The following is a 16,991-nucleotide window of genomic DNA, read 5'->3' on the forward strand; positions in this document are numbered from 1 at the left end:
GAAAATCTTTCGGTGCCTGAGGGTATGCCAAGTGCAATAGTCTTTTAATGTCGGCTTCAAATTCTTGCAGGCTTTCGTTATGTTTTTGATATCGAATTTTTAGCTGACTTTGGAAAACCTGCTTTAGATGCTGCTGGCCATATCTTGTCTCTAAAGCTTCAACGAGAGAGGTAAAACTGGGTGCATCTTGGGGAAGGAATTGCAAAACGGTTGCTGCCTGTCCTCGAAGCGACACCACCAAAGAAGCTGCCATTTCTTTTTCATTCCAGCCATTTGCTCTAGCTGCAGCTTCAAATTGAAAACGATAAGTTTCCCATGCTGTCTGACCATCCAATGTGGGTGGTCTTAAAAATTTACTAGTTCTAATTATACCTGGTTCAATTATCAAAGGTGATGAAGCTGTTTGTTTAGATTCGACGTTAGTTACTGAAACATTAGATAAAGAAGCTTGGGTATTAATTTTTTTTTCTAACTCAACTATTTGTATTTGTAAATCAGATTTCAAATCATTTTGTTGTTGTTCTATTTTATTTTCAAAATTGATTTGTTTTTCTTCTAATTTATCTATTCTATTAGTAATTTGACTTATCTCTAACTGAAAATTTTCGTGAATTTGGGATAAACCATCTATGATTTCTACCTCTATTTTTTACGCCTCTCCTTTTCCTCTTCTTGCCTACGCTTCTAATTTTCCGCTTTCTCTTCTTGTCCACGCTTCTCTTCATCTTCTTTCATTTTTAAAAATCATGCAGGGGGTCCGGACGTATCCATTTCTTTGTCAAACTCAGTGGATCTTGTATTTACCATTAACAACTACCAAAATATTTCTTTATCCCACCGCTGTCACCAATGTTACACTTCTTGAAAATTAACTTTATTCAACACCAACAATATTACAATACTTTTTAACTAACTGACAACTATATACTTCAACATTCCAAATTAAAAATACAACTGTCCCCCAACTGTCAAAAACATCTGTTATATATATATATATATATATATATATATATATATATATATATATATATATATATATATATATATAATATGCTCCTTTTCTAACTTGGCTGCACCGTACTGAAGACGACCAATAGTCAGAAATACGGATATACGGTTGCCTTCCATCGATATACCATTTTTGGTTTTCTGTTTTGCGAGATATGCCATTACTTTTTATTTATATTTATATATATGTTTTCTGACGTTCCAAACTTCACTAGACATTTCAAGAATATTCTCTGTGAACATCGCATTATTTTGTTGGACTAGTAGTGCGTCCGTTTCAGTATGAATAGGAAACATTATAAATATTTAAATATTTCGCTTACATTATTTCGTCTTCTTGAATTTATCGTAATAGCTTACAGCCATGACCATTGATATCATTCACGACTAATGATATATTAATTACTACTTAATTACAACTGATTAGATAGCGGAGCTCTGAATACGTCTATACTCTATATTCTTGGACAGTCAAATGAATAATTAATATTTTTATAAAAACAAAATAAACATTTCATGTCTTACAAGTGATATTTCATTGCAATTAGATATAGTATTTAGTCATGATGATTTTGGGAATTTTGATTTAAGAAATTAAGTAAGTTAGTTTTTGAAATGTAAATGGTATTCCATAATACTGTTACGAAAGATTTATCCCACATAGGAAAAGTCCATTGACGAAAAAGAAGAAGTAGTTCAAGAACATTCAAGATGACATCGAAAATTCTTAAAATGTCTAGTGAAGTTTGGAACGTCAGAATAATATACAGGGATGAGTGCCTTAAGAACCGCAAAATAACCCAAAAGATAGAAAACATAATACATTGTAAAATAAAAAGAGATGAAAGTAGTAGAGGTGAGAAATTATCGATATTAACCTATAATTTACTTTACATTACATTAGAATTATCGAAATTTTCCCACCTTTAGACGTTAGCTTATGAGCTGGTTGACTTCAGTCATAGTAATACGTATCACGTAATGTAAGTAAAACAGTTTAAGTAGGAGTATTTTTTTATCCAAAATTAAAATATTGATCAATAATAAACTATGATTTGAGACGTCGCATACACTCTTCTCAATACAGAATTATCATAGCTTGTTATTCTGTATTCGTCAACACAGAATTAATTATCAAATAACTACTAATTAAACTGTTTACTTACATTTGTTTTATTGCCTTCAATCAGTTTTTACTTTATGCGAAATTTAAAAAATGTAAATGTTCGACGTCATACTTGTAATATTATGACTGAAGTCAACTAGCTCATAAGCTAACGTCTAAAGGTGGGAAACTATCGATAGTCCTAATGTAATTTAATGTAAATTAGAGGTTACTTTCGATAATTTCCCACCTCTACTACTTTCATCTCTTGTTAGTTCACAACGTATTATGTTTTCTATCTTTTGCGTTATTTTGCCGGTTCTTAAGGCACTCATCAGATGTTTTTGACAGTTGGGGGACAGTTGTATTTTTAATTTGGAATGTTGAAGTATATAGTTGTCAGTTAGTTAAAAAGTATTGTAATATTGTTGGTGTTAAATAAAGTTAATTTTAAAGAAGTGTAACAATACTCTACTCTGCCCTTTTGTGGCTTATTGGCCCCCATGTGGCTTATTCAAATGACAATATAAAAGAACTCACTGTACTTTTCAATCAAATATATGATACCAGTGAAATTCCATCGGACTGGCTAAAATCGATCTTTATTCCTCTACCTAAGAAACCAAACGTTAAGAAATGTAGCGATTGTAGACTCATTAGTTTAATGAGCCATGCCGTTAAAATACTGTTGCATATTCTTCTGAACCGAATTAACAACAAGTGCGAAGAAATAATTAGTCAAGGGCAGTTCGGGTTCCGGAGATGCCTTGGAACTAGAGAAGCACTATTTTCTATGCAAACACTCCTTCAACGATGTTGGGAGGTGAGAAAACCCGTATATATGTGCTTCATTGATTTTGAAAAGGCATTTGATCGCGTTCAGCATACCAGACTAATTACCGCCTTGCAGAGCATCTAACTAGATGAGAAAGACATCAAAATTATTGCCAAACTTTACTAGAACCAAACAGCCATTATTAATACCAACAACAGAGAATCAAAGCCAATCAGTATTGAACGAGGCGTAAGACAAGGCTGTATACTATCTCCAACCCTCTTTAACGTGTATTCTGAGAATCTATTTAGGGAAGCTTTAAAAGATCAAAAAGGAATTATCATAGGAGGAGAAATAATTAACAATATACGGTACACCGACGATACTGTAATTCTAGCTGAAAACATCGACGATCTGCAGGAGCTATTCAATAGAGTTAACATGAAATGCACAAATTGGGGACTGTCGATAAATATCGATAAAACTAAATACATGGTGACCAGTAAAGTGGATATGGGCGCAACCCAACTGATATTAAACCAACAACCGATGCAGAGAGTTCAGAGATTCAAATACCTTGGATGTTGGATTACCCAAAATCTAGATCCATCCTTCGAAATTCGATGTAGAATTGAACAGGCAAGAAACTTATTTCAAAAATTCAAACCTCTATTATCCAATAACTTATTAAATTTGGAAATCCGTGAAAAGTTTACAAGATATTACGTGTGGTCTGTACTTTTGTATGGATGTGAAACTTGGACTTTAAACGCCGATATCATGAATGAAATCGAGGCGTTTGAGATGTGGTTGTATCGAAGGATACTAAAAATTCCATGGACTAGCAGAACTATAAACGAAGAAGTTCTTCGAAGAATGGGACATCAACGAACTCTATTAAATATTATTAAGAGGCGTAAACTAGAATATCTTGGACATATAATCAGAGGACCAAGATATGAGTTCCTTCGGCTAATTCTCAACGGTAAAATCGAAGGAAAGAAATGGATAGGACGGAAGAAACTCTCTTGGTTGAGGAATTTGCGGCAGTGGACAGGTTTGACAGCGGACCAATTGCTACACGTAGCGCAAGACCGAGATCAGTATAAAAATATTATAAGCATGGTAGTCGTCGACGTTCCGTAGGGATATGGCACTCTAAGAAGAAGGCTCCCAATAGTTTTGGCTTATTTTATTTTATTGTAGTTAAGGAATATCAAAAAGGAATACATTCCGATTATAAACAATATATATTTTTTAATTGCTGTAAACATTGATAAACGATAAGACATATTTGAAAAAATAATATGAAATGATTATAAAATCAAGAAAAATAATTAAGACAAAAAATAGAATGCTGTGACATTTCAAATAATAATCACACTTTTTACAAACTGTTACATTGAAAAGTCTTTCTTATATCCTGCATGAAGTAGCTCTTTTGGAATATAAGGTTTATTTTTGCGCAGTGACACACAAGATTATATTTTTATCTAAAAGCTTATCGAATAACTCAATATTTGTAGAAAAGTTGTCAGTAGTGTTACGAACATGCTCTCGGCATGGCCCAGGTAACGGTTGCATTGCATCTCTAATACCCTTCTCGAAGCTTCGCGATGTATCGAGTGCGAGGGAGAATAACCGGTCACGTAGGCGAATTAGAGGTGGGACTACGTCAGAATATTCTCGAACATAATACTTTTGGTATATATAGGTAACAATGTTAGAAGTAGAGTTAGTTGTTAAGATACTACCGAACTGTAAAGTTATAAATAAATATGTTTACATAAATTCGAACCGCTCGTTTTATTTAATCACGCTACAGTTGGTGTCACGGTGTGAGGATAATTAATTTATTTAAAAATAAATTCAGCAGTGACTTTTGAAAAAGACTTTTGAACATTTTAAAAAAGTACGCGTGCCTGACCAAAGATGCTGCTAGTACAACTCTCAGTAAAACAGTTGCGTGAGCAGCTAGAAGAACGCGATGAAGATTGCAGCGGGTCCAAGAAGATCCTCCAAGAACGACTGAAGAATGTTCTTAACAAGAATGGAGATAACCCAGAGACATTCCATTTTCAGTCAGCAGAAGAAGCAGTTTTAATGAAGGTCGAAGAGAGTTCCAGAAAAAATTATAAGAAATTTGAAAACGTCTCTCAAATGATAGAAGAATCTTCTAAAAGAGATGATAATAAATTAGAGAATGTTCCCAAAAGATGCGATGAAACATTCGAAAATGTATTTAGAAGATTCGACGAGACTTTACAAATAATTAAAGAAATATGTATTCAAAACAATGAGAAATTTGAAGAAGTCTCGAGAAAATTCGATAAGATACAAAAAAGTAAAGTTCGTGTAACCTTCTGGCTAAGGTCTAGTGTTAGGGTTTTCAGGTCGCGCAAGCGCCCCTAACATGACCTAACGACTACTTTCATAGCCGGGACCGACGGCTTTACGTGCCCTTCGAAGCACGGTGGTAGCTCAGTTAAATTAGAAATTTTAAATTTTTGTCGGTGCCGGGATTCGAACCCAGGCCCTCTAGCTTGTTAAGCCAGTAACATAGCCACTGAGCTACGGCTGCCACTCTATAAGATAAGATACAGAAAAATGTAAACGAAAAGATAGGAGACGTAGAAGAGAAGATCAAACAATTAGAGATCATGATAATTAACACGAAAGTGCTACCACCAGTTAATACAGTAGCTTTAGATCCGGTAGTGAAAAAAGAATCAGCTAGAGACGAAATGACACATAATATGAGATTCAAATTGCCACCATTTGATGGAAAGTCTTCTTGGTCCATATACCTTAGACAATTTGAAGCTATTGCGACAGACAATCATTGGACAGAACAAGAAAAAGCTGTTTCCTTGACTGCTGCCTTACGAGGTGATGCTGCAGATATCCTAAGGTCGATTCCTAAGGGTCAAGAAAAATGTTACCAGATCTTGTTCAATCGACTAGATAAACGTTACGGAGATGCCCATCTACAACAAGTCTACAAAGTACAAATAAGAAGTAGAATCCAACGAGCAAGTGAGAGTTTGCAAGAATTTGAAGCAAATATTGCTCGTATAGCGCTGTTGGCCTATCCAGATGCACCAGACAACATTTTGGAAGAAATTGCTGTAGATGCCTTCGTCAATGGGTTAAGAGACATTGAACTACAGAAAGCTTTACGACTAGCAAGACCGAAAGTTTTAGATGAAGCGCTCGCTATTGCCTTAGAACATGAAACAGCTAGTCAAACTTCACGGAGCTTTCGAGTACGAACCTCTGAAGAGAGTAACGAATAAAACGAGAAACGTCTGGAGGAAATCGTACGGAAAGTAGTTCGTGACATGATGCCGAAGAGACGTGAACCCAGATGTTGGAATGGTAACGACGTAGGTCACATTCGTCGTAAATTGCAAGAAAATAATACAACAGTCAGAAAGCTAGAACAAATCAAACACAGGGCTGGAAAAAGTCATTCAAATGCTGATACTCAGTCAAGACGGCCATACAGTGCAAATCGTAATCATTGTCTTGAATTAGAAGAACGACTTTGCCCCGTGAGACGAACCGCCGTCATTAATGATCAATGGCAGCCTCAACAGCTCCAAGACGCTCAAGCAGATGATCCATGTATAAAAAGAGTATTGGATTGGATGCGTCGAAGTAAAAGACCTTCTTGGCAAGACATTAGTGCATATAGTCCAGAAGTCAAGTGTTACTGGAGCCAATGAAATTGCCTAGTGCTGAAAGATGATCTTCTGTATAGAACCTTTGAAAACGATGATGGTACAGAAACTAAGCTTCAGTTAATTGTACCTAAAAGTAAAGTGTCAGAAGTATTGCGTCAGTTGCATGACGGTGCATCAGGTGGACACTTTGGTATCACGAAGACTCTGCAAAAGGTTCGAGGACGGTTCTATTGGGTGAACTGTAAAGATGATGTAAGAAGATGGTGCCGGAAATGTGAACTGTGTGCAACCAGTAATGGTCCAGCTGGTAAAAAGAGGGCACCCATGAGACAGAACAATGTTGGTAGTCCTATGGAAAGAGTAGCAATCGACATTGCAGGTCCACTTTCAGAGACAAATGATGGAAATAAATATATCCTGGTAGCCATGGATTATTTTACGAAATGGACTGAGGCTTATGCGATACCAAATCAAGAAGCTGCTACCGTTGCAGAGGTACTTGTTAAAGAATTCTTTAGCCGATTTGGTGTTCCCTTGGAGATCCACTCTGACTAAGGGCGAAACTTCGAGTCAACCCTTTTCCAAAACATTTGTAAATTGATTGGTGTCAATAAGACCAGAACGACACCCCTGCATCCTCAATCAGACGGAATGGTCGAGAGAATGAACCGAACAATGGGTAAACACCTATCCAAGGTTATATCAGAACATCAAAGAGATTGGGACCAGCATATTCATTTATTCCTAATGGCCTACCGCTCGGCCGTGAATGAAACTACAGGCCAGACTCCAACCTGCCTGATGGTAGGTCGTGAAGTTCGTTTGCCCTACGACCTAGAGTTTGGCTGCAGACCTTCCAAAGAACATGTTGCAAGCGAAGATTATGTCGACCGCCTGAAGTTAAGAATGAACAACATTCATGAACTTGCCCGACAACACATCCAGATAGCCAGTGACAGAATGAAAGATCAATATGATTATCGATGCAAGAGTGAAAGCTATAAAGTAGGTGATCTTGTTTGGCTCTATAATCCACAACGTCGTCGAGGCTTGTCTCCCAAACTGCAAAGACAATGGGAAGGTCCGTATGAAATTAAAAAGAAAATAAATGACGTAATATACCGAATTAAGAAGTTGCCGAAAGGTAAACCAAAAGTAGTTCACATAAATCGTCTTGCACCATATGCTGGCTCAAATCAAACAGAAGAAGCACGAACCCTAAAACATGAGATCAAAGATGACCGGCGACCAAGCTTTAATGAATTTATGTCAAATTACGCAGAGAGAAAGAGTGCTAGATTCGGCGTGACCACAGAAGTTCAGCAGGATCTTTTTACTGTTTCGCATAACGTCTCTCTAGCCCACTGTGTTGCCCAAGATCTTGAGATGACTAAAGGAATCTCATCCGTATTTTATAAGAAATTCGGTCGTTTGGACGAGTTAAAAAACCAGCAGCCTAAAGTTGGAAGAGTACTGAGATTAGAAGATGGTTCTCGATCTTTGCTGTATATGGTGACCAGGAAGTCGTATACAGACAGGGCAAGCTACGAGGATATATGGCGTGCTCTAACTAATTTGAAGAAAATTGTGTGCAATTACGACATCAAGAATTTGGCCTTACCCAAGATAGGCCATGCACTAGATAATCTGGACTGGAAGATTGTCAGAAGCATGCTTGAAGTAATCTTCCGAGGAACCGGCGTACGAATTACCGTGTTTTGCATTAACCCGATGAGATCGTATCCTTCAAAGTCAGTAGACTGTTATTTCTTTCTAAAAGGTTCATGCAGAGCTGGAGAGTCCTGTAGATTCCGCCATCCTGTGCCTACATATAGAGTTGCTGATCGGGACGATCAGATTTAAGAGGGGAGCAGTGTTACGAACATGCTCTCGGCATGGCCCAGGTAACGGTTGCATTGCATCTCTAATACCCTTCTCGAAGCTTCGCGATGTATCGAGTGCGAGAGAGAATAACCGGTCACGTAGGCGAATTAGAGGTGGGACTACGTCAGAATATTCTCGAACATAATACTTTTGGTATATATAGGTAACAATGTTAGAAGTAGAGTTAGTTGTTAAGATACTACCGAACTGTAAAGTTATAAATAAATATGTTTACATAAATTCGAACCGCTCGTTTTATTTAATCACGCTACAGTAGTTATTCAACTATGCTGCAGATAAATTGTTTACCAGATGCATCACTATCCTTTGTTCTTGGCCTTTCTCATGTTTATTTCCTTCTTAGCCTAAAAGTATAAGTTTCATAATATTGAATTTTGACATAAGATAACTTTCCAATTTGCATATTGGCTGTATATGCCGAACTACAATTAGCCAAGCCCCAAATCTTTAAACCGTGCTTCTCTGGATTACTCTTCATGTAAACCCGAAAAGGAGCCTTGCCTCGGAATGGGACTAACTACTCATCCATGCACAGGTATTCAGATGGATTTACATATTTCTTGCAATTTAATACAAAACCATAAAAGATATCTCTGATTTCGGTAAATTTATTAGTGCGTTTTCTTACTTCTCTTGTTTTAAAATAGTGGAATCTTAGGAAGTATATAATCTGTTGGAATATGTTGCGAGACATGGTAGATAATATTAAGGACGACATAAAGTTGAATCTTGGCCCCATATTAAATGTATTGGCTCTTTAGCAGCGTGCGAGGCTCTAAAAATAATAAGCAAACCAATAAATTAATGCTTCCAGTTTTTCTTGAACAAAAGGACAAAAGGCATTCTCATTTTTTTCATAGTATGATTTTTCTTTTCTATTCGTCTCCAATAAAATCGTGTATCTATTTAAACCTGTTAAAGGTCCCTTCTTCTCTTTATTCTCGTAGTAAGTGGAACTTTTGCCCACAAACTATCATCTTTAGACGTATAAGTTGGATTTTCAGTATAGTTTACTAATTGATTACTAATCCTACCACGACTAACTTGCAACACTTCATCTACCTTATCAATTTCTGACACTGTATCAGTCTTTTCGATATCACTTGAACTATCTTCTAGTATCAAAAAATTAAAATAATTATCGTAAGTGTCTCTAATATTGCCAAGAGTTCTTCATCAGTTACTTTTTTTGGATTTAGAAACTTAGGTGTTTCACTAATTTTTATAAAGCACGTACTCGACAATCACTACAAACGTAACTAAACATATTAGAACTAAAACTGTACTCAAATAATAAGATAAACATTTCTGAGTAGTAGCTATAAACTAAATTGGAAATTCTCAGTCGCTAAAGTCAAAATACGGGGAATCTTCGTCGCTTGAATAATTTGAGGTTTATTTGTAACCCGCTTGGTTTTTAACATAGGTACGCAAATATGTGCTTGTCGTTTCTTACCAAGCGGGGTGCAGCTGAACCACAAAGAACAAAATTGACTGTAACTTGTTGCAATAAACAGCAATCTACCAAAACTTTCTTATGCTAAATTATAAATAGATTTAAGAAACATCCCTGAAAAGAAACTAAATAAAAAAAAATTGAACATATCGCCAAACACTGATTTCTCTGGTTTACAAGGGTTAATGTTAGGTCATGAAGTTCATCTGTCGTGAGTTCGCGAGTTCGGTTGCAAATCGTGTGAAAAAAACTTGACAGATGAAAAATACGTTGACCTGATGAAGTTCAAGATGAGCAATATCCACGACCTTGCCCAACAACATAATCTAAACGTGATATAATAAAAGATCAATATAATTCTTGCTTTACAAATGTACAAATGGAAGCTTCAAAGTGGGTGATCTTGTCTGGCTATTTAATCCACAACAACGTCGAGGCCTTTTTTCTAAACTTCAAGGACAATGAAAATGTCCGTAAGAGAGTAAAAAGAAAATAAATAATGTAGTATACCGAATTAAAAAACTACCAAGAGGGAAACAAAAACTTTTCCACATAAATCGTCTTGCTCAAACGTTGGCTCAAATGAAAAAGACGAAGCAAGATATGAGAGAGGGAACAACTACGAGAATATATGGCACATGTTAACCGCTTTAAAATAAATTTTGCTCCATTTTAACACAAGAAAATTAGCTTTACTATGGATAAGCATTGGATCAGAAAGTCTAGAGTTGCTTTAACCAGAATGATCCTTCTTCGTTCTATCCGTTCTTTAAGAATAGTGGATTTTTACTTTTTTGTCATAGATTTGTGCTGCGCTTGAATGAAATTGCTGCGCTTTTGTCACTAAAAGAAAGATTCCAGGCATTTTTAATCGGGACGTTGTCTTCACACGCCGTTTAATCTAGAATGTGAGGGACAAGTGCAGAATCATCTCGAAGTTCGAGGCTTCGCGTGGCATGGAAATCTTTATAACTGACTCGAATATATTTATTTTAATATATATTTATGTATAATATAGGTATTAATATTTATTTAATATTATACTTGTAAATAATTTAAACCGTAAATTTTAATTCCCGTTTCAGCATAAAACAAATTTTTCAAATACACAAATATTTTAATTTTTACTGATTTTATTGTATTTTAGGTGTTTTTTGGAGTTTAGTGTTAAAGACGGAGAATATTTAGGTAAAATAATTATTGAATTATATTTTGACTTCGTTCCGGTTACTGTACAAAACTTTATGGAAATATGTCAAGGAAAAAAATTGACGTATAAGGATTGCTTGGTACATCGAATAGTTAGGGGTCAGTACATGGAATCGGGAGATATTACACTTGGTACTGGTCGAGGTGGTACTTCCATATATGGTAAAACATTTTCGGAGGAAAATCATCTTTTAAAACATTCTAAAGCAGGTAAGAAAACATTTTTAATAATTAAAAAATCATTAAGACAAAGAAAAACTTTCATGAAACCATCACAAATGATGCAAACAAACCGATGAAATAAAATAACAAAAAATTTAATCAGACACTTCAAAAAGTACTAGGACAAAATTTTTATAAAATTAACAGGTAGGTATAGAATACTTCGAGATAAAAACATTACGCTGCATATATAAAAGATAATCTGTCTTTGTAGAATTGTAGAATTGTCTACTATTGTTTTCTATATGGCATCTCAACTTTTATAAAATATCTTATTAAAATAAACCATCAATAATTTATTAATTAGGTTAGACTTGATTTGAAATTACTAAACATTTTTTTTGCAGTACTTCAGCCAATTGGCGTTTGGTACCTACATACATTATATATTTGTAGTATGTGTGTTGAGTAACTGTCTTGTTAATAAGTAAAGTTGGCTTCATTATCTTAAATGATCACTTAATATATCCTGCGAGAATGACCTTAGTATTTCAGGTGAGTAATACTAAACATGGTCATGCAGCATTAATATTTACTAAAAATTTTTCGCTCTCATTAGAAAGCAGATGCTACTTCCTTTAAGAAATATTTTAAATAACAATTGATGCCAAATATACCCACAGTAGTCATGTATAATGCAGGCAAACTCATGACGTTCCAAAAGCAATAAATCCAATCTATACAATTAATAAATTAGGTACAGTTTACCATCCTAGGGTATGTTTCAAATCTAATATTAATTTGTCCTTTTTAAGCAATAAAAAAACATGCATTGAAAATATCTCAATGCTACAGCTGTGTTATAAAGTTTGAGACATGGATTTTTTTTTTGGAAAATCTTTATCTTTAATAGTATTTGTAAGGAAAACTTTAGAAACTAAAAATATAAACATCCTCATAGTTTTACTGAAGATTAAAAGTTTATTTTGACGTTGGCCATATCCTTTTATTTTAGATGTTTAGATACCATATGTTTGTTTTACAATATATGCAAATATTTTTATATTTCCCGCCTTTTTAAGTGCTTAATAAAAATAATAAAACTACAAGAATAGCCGGAAGTGATAGAGGGTGTCAAAAAATTGGTCATCGACAGGGATTGTTATTAATTATACCACAATTTTTAGGTATTACCTATATGAAAAAGTGCACATAGAAAAAGTCACGATATGTTAAAGTCACAAAAAATAAACTCGAATTTTTTAGTACTGCTCCAAAACGGTTTAAAACTTTTTTATGAAATTTTATATCGTGTGAGCATATAAATGTTAGCATGCCATGGCAAGTGTACTTTTTTGTAGTATAACATTGGGTTCAATAACTAAAGCTAAAATAATATGATATTAATTAATAGTAGATAGACAACAGGGATCTGAGCGCGATCCCTAAATCGCAACCCCCGGTCGTAAATGCCAAACGGCTCAACATAGGATGACGTGTGAGGTATCGTTGTAAAATGGGGTTGAAGGCAGTATGTGCCGTGTGCATCGTAGAATGTTAAAAGGACATTATATTGGATCTACATTTCTATTGGTTCGATCGTGACGTACGAGGGTTCGTTGGAACGGGGAGGAGGTAACGAATACGTTGAGGTAAAAAACAAAGATGGCGGCATTGCCAAAGAGGCGCAATAACGTATCTTCGTTGCTATTGGATTGTCAAAATAAGGATTTTGACGTATGGAGTGACATATGGGAAAGCAGTGGCGACACAGAAGCCAACTGTTAATTCTTCTTCTGTCAACGTTTAATACTAACTGCCAATTCTTCTTGTTTTCCATATAGTGGCTAACAGAACGTGACATTTAACGTAGAAAGTGAACATCCTGAACATTCATACAAATATGTCAGATGGCTTAACCCACGCTCCCTCTCGGGAATCGGAGCTTAAATTCAACGCCTTAGACCGCTCGGCCAACCTGACTTGCAAAGAAAAAACAAAGAGACCTAATAACTAACATTAATTATTATTGTAAAAAGGTTTTTTTATGTATATTTTATCTAATGCTTGCTATACGGTCATTATTTATGGCTGAAATCATCATAAAACGAGCCATCATCCAATATTCTCCTCCTTAAAAATATCATTTATGTATAAAATTATTAAACAAAGACTTGAAATTATTTTTATAAAAATATTTTAAATAAAAGGTTGTTTGTTAACATTCCGGATGTAATGAACTGATAAGAAAAGAGTGAAGACGTTATTTTTGCAACAACAGGAATATACCAAGGCTATGAAAAATCACAATGTTAGCAGTCCAGATGTAAGAAACTGATAACGCGTAACCACTTTTATTACTTGTATAAATGGTATCACATGTTTTAAAAACCGCAAGGCCTTGTTATCGTATAACTAAACTTTATATTGAATCAAGTAAGCGATTGTTGTTTTTCATGTTTTAAATATTTTTTATGTATTTATTATGTACTTGTGTTTCCGTTTATCCATGTATTTTTTAAAAATGATTACGTTCAAAAATTTCCCGTCTACTCTATGTAAATTATTGGGGATTACTCTATTCTATTTCTCTCTCTCTCTCTCTCTCGCTTCCCAATTTTGCCTCACAACTTCCTATTTTGTCGTATTTACGTCTTTGCAAATTGTGTTCTCTAGATTAATTCATAAGTATATTAATATATTAATTCATAATATATTATATACATATATATATATATATATATATATATATATATATATATATATATATATATATATATAATATATATAATATATATATATATATATAATATATATAATATATATATAATATATATATATATATATATATATATATATATATATATATATATATATATATATATATTGAGATGATTGGTGTTTAAAGAAAATAAGTTATAAATTATATACTAGAGAATTTTATAAAAATTATTTATATGAGGGTATTTTTAAGAAATTAGCATATAATAAGTGCAAAAAGTTTTTTCTTTTTATAATTATAATATATTTAAGTGAACCATGTGCATAGGCAACCAGATATACCTACTTTGAATAAGTGTCATAAGTTACAGAAATTAATAATTACGAATATAAGTGGGGTTATAATAATATGTTGTTTAAAATGTGTAGTTTGTTAAATTAGAGTGTTTAAGTTACCGATTTAAGTGTATATTCTGATCTGAAAAGCCTAAATGTCAACAAAATTCTCGATAGAAAAGTAAGGAATTCTCTAGAATACAGAATTTAACCTTTGTTTACGGTAGAACGTTCTCGAATATGTTTATGTCTGTGAAATGGACATAACCAGAACATATACTTTTTCGAGAACAATCATATAGAACAATTCGAATATGATTTCTTGCCAGATGATTCTGGAACATGGAAAAAGATATAAATACCCGGTGATTTGGATTCAGAGTTCAGTCAGATGGCCAGTCAGTTACTTAGAAGACAGACACATTTAGTTAGTGAAGTCAATTGTTCAGTAAGTTTAAGATAGTCAGTCAGAAGATCCAGATGTTCAATATAATAAGTTCAATGAAGATTAAGAAACAGTATAAAGATAATATTATTGAAGATTAAAAATTATGTTATGTAAAAATGGTAATTGGATAATGGAAGGAAGTATTAATTGAAAATTAAAATTATATAATATATTTGGTGATTGGATATTGGTATATTGAAAAGAAGAATATACATATATATATATATATATATATATATATATATATATATATATATATATATATATAAATGCTGTTAAGAAGACAAATATTTTAAATTGGTGGAAGCTGATAATTGGAAAAAGTAATTTCACAAAAACAAGGATAACCGAGGCTGAGAACGAAGACATTGAATGGTGAATAAAATCTTTATTTTGGAGAACATTTTATTTAGGCATTCAGTGAAAGAAAGGTACAAAATTTTGTTAATATAATTTAGTTAGTATCATAAGAATTTCAATTTTAAAGATAGTTTGTTTAAAATTTACATTATCTATATAATTTAATTAGTTTCATAAAAATTTTAATTTAAAGATAGTTTATTTTAAACTTTACATTGGTTATCTTAGATATATATGTGTGTTTCATAATAGATATAATAAAGATAATTTCAAAAAGTGCTTACAAACTAATTCTTTGAGAACCGCGATAAAAACCCTATATATATATATATATATATATATATATATATATATATATATATATATATATATATATATATATATATATATTATTAAAAAACACTCATTGCTCATCATTCACAAATAATACAGCATTACAATTTGGCGCCCAACGTGGGGCTCTCTATTTAAAAGAATTAGTTTGGGAAGATAAGTGCTCTCATATAATTAAATTAATTTCCATTAGAAAGAAAAAATTATAGATTTTATTTTTAATTATATTTGAACAAGTAAAGTCTCAAAATGTCTCAAGGAAAGAAAGGTACAAGAAGCAAAAAGAATGAAGAAGATGTTGAAGTAGAAACACAACCTGTACAAGAGGAGATTTTAGTTCAAGCTCCACAAGATACTGCAGAAATGAATCCAGAAAGAGAGGAAAATGTCAATATGGCAGCTTTGATGTCATTAATGATGCAGATGAACAAGACAATGGAAGAGAATTTAAAAGAAGTCAAGGAAGACATGAAAAAAATGGAACAGAAAATGGAAGAAAATACGAAGAAAATGGAAGAGAATACGAAAAAAATGGAAGAGAACACGAAAAAAATGGAAGAGAATTATAGAAAATTAGAAAAGAAAATAGAAGATAATAATAATAAAATTGTAAAACAAATAGATAAAAAACTTGAAGCTGCAGAGAAAAAAGTAGCAAATGAAATAAAAAATATACGGCATGACTACAAGAAAAGGATAGAAAATGAGAGGACAGAATTAAATTGGATTATTCAAGATACTAAGATAGATATAGAACAGAAAATAGAGTTGCAGAAATGTAACTTAGAAGTAAAAATTAACGAAGACAGGAGAAAGACAGAAGAAAAATTAGACGATATGCAACAAAATATCCAAATAAATAATAATCAAATAAGAAATATGGAACAGAGAATAGATGATATTTCACAAATGAGAGACCTTACTTAAATTTAACAAATAAGACTGGGATTAAATTCTCTGGTAATATAAAAAATTTGCATCCTAGAGTATACATAAATAGTTTAAAACATAAATTAAGATTAGTGAATAATATTAATGATATTAAAAATTATATTAGAATGACATTAAATGACAATGCAGCAACTTGGTTTGCTAGTATTGAAAATGATTTAGATAATTTTCAAAAATTTGAAAATAAATTTTTAAATTATTATTGGGGTGAATTAGATCAAGCCAAATTTAGAGAAATTCTATATTTTGGAAAGTATAATCACAATTTAAGATCAAATATGGTAGATTAAGCATTGAACCTGATAACGGTTGCAAAATATTTGGAACCACCACTTAGAGAGGATGAAACAGTCTTAAATGTATCTAGACATTTTGATGCTGATGTTGTGCAAACAGTAACTGTACAAAATATTCAAACAATAGAGAGTTTTATTAATTTTATTCCAAGAATACAAAGAGGTAATATGACAAGTAATAATAACAACAACAGAAAAAACAATAATAACTTTCAATATAATAAGAATAATTATCAACAA

At 32.9% G+C, this 16,991-nt stretch overlaps 1 protein-coding gene across 1 annotated transcript in view; it reads left to right on the plus strand.

Annotated features, from left to right (window-relative positions):
* LOC140434739 (uncharacterized) overlaps nt 1–16,991 on the plus strand; it is a 241,287-nt gene that overhangs the window by 121,979 nt on the left and 102,317 nt on the right. The window contains exon 5 of the mRNA XM_072523228.1: nt 11,083–11,354. Coding sequence (XP_072379329.1) covers nt 11,083–11,354 — 272 coding nt within the window. The remainder of the gene's footprint in view (nt 1–11,082; nt 11,355–16,991) is intronic.

This window comes from Diabrotica undecimpunctata, chromosome 2 (genome assembly GCF_040954645.1).
Source record: "Diabrotica undecimpunctata isolate CICGRU chromosome 2, icDiaUnde3, whole genome shotgun sequence".
Classification (NCBI taxonomy): Eukaryota; Metazoa; Arthropoda; class Insecta; order Coleoptera; family Chrysomelidae; genus Diabrotica; species Diabrotica undecimpunctata.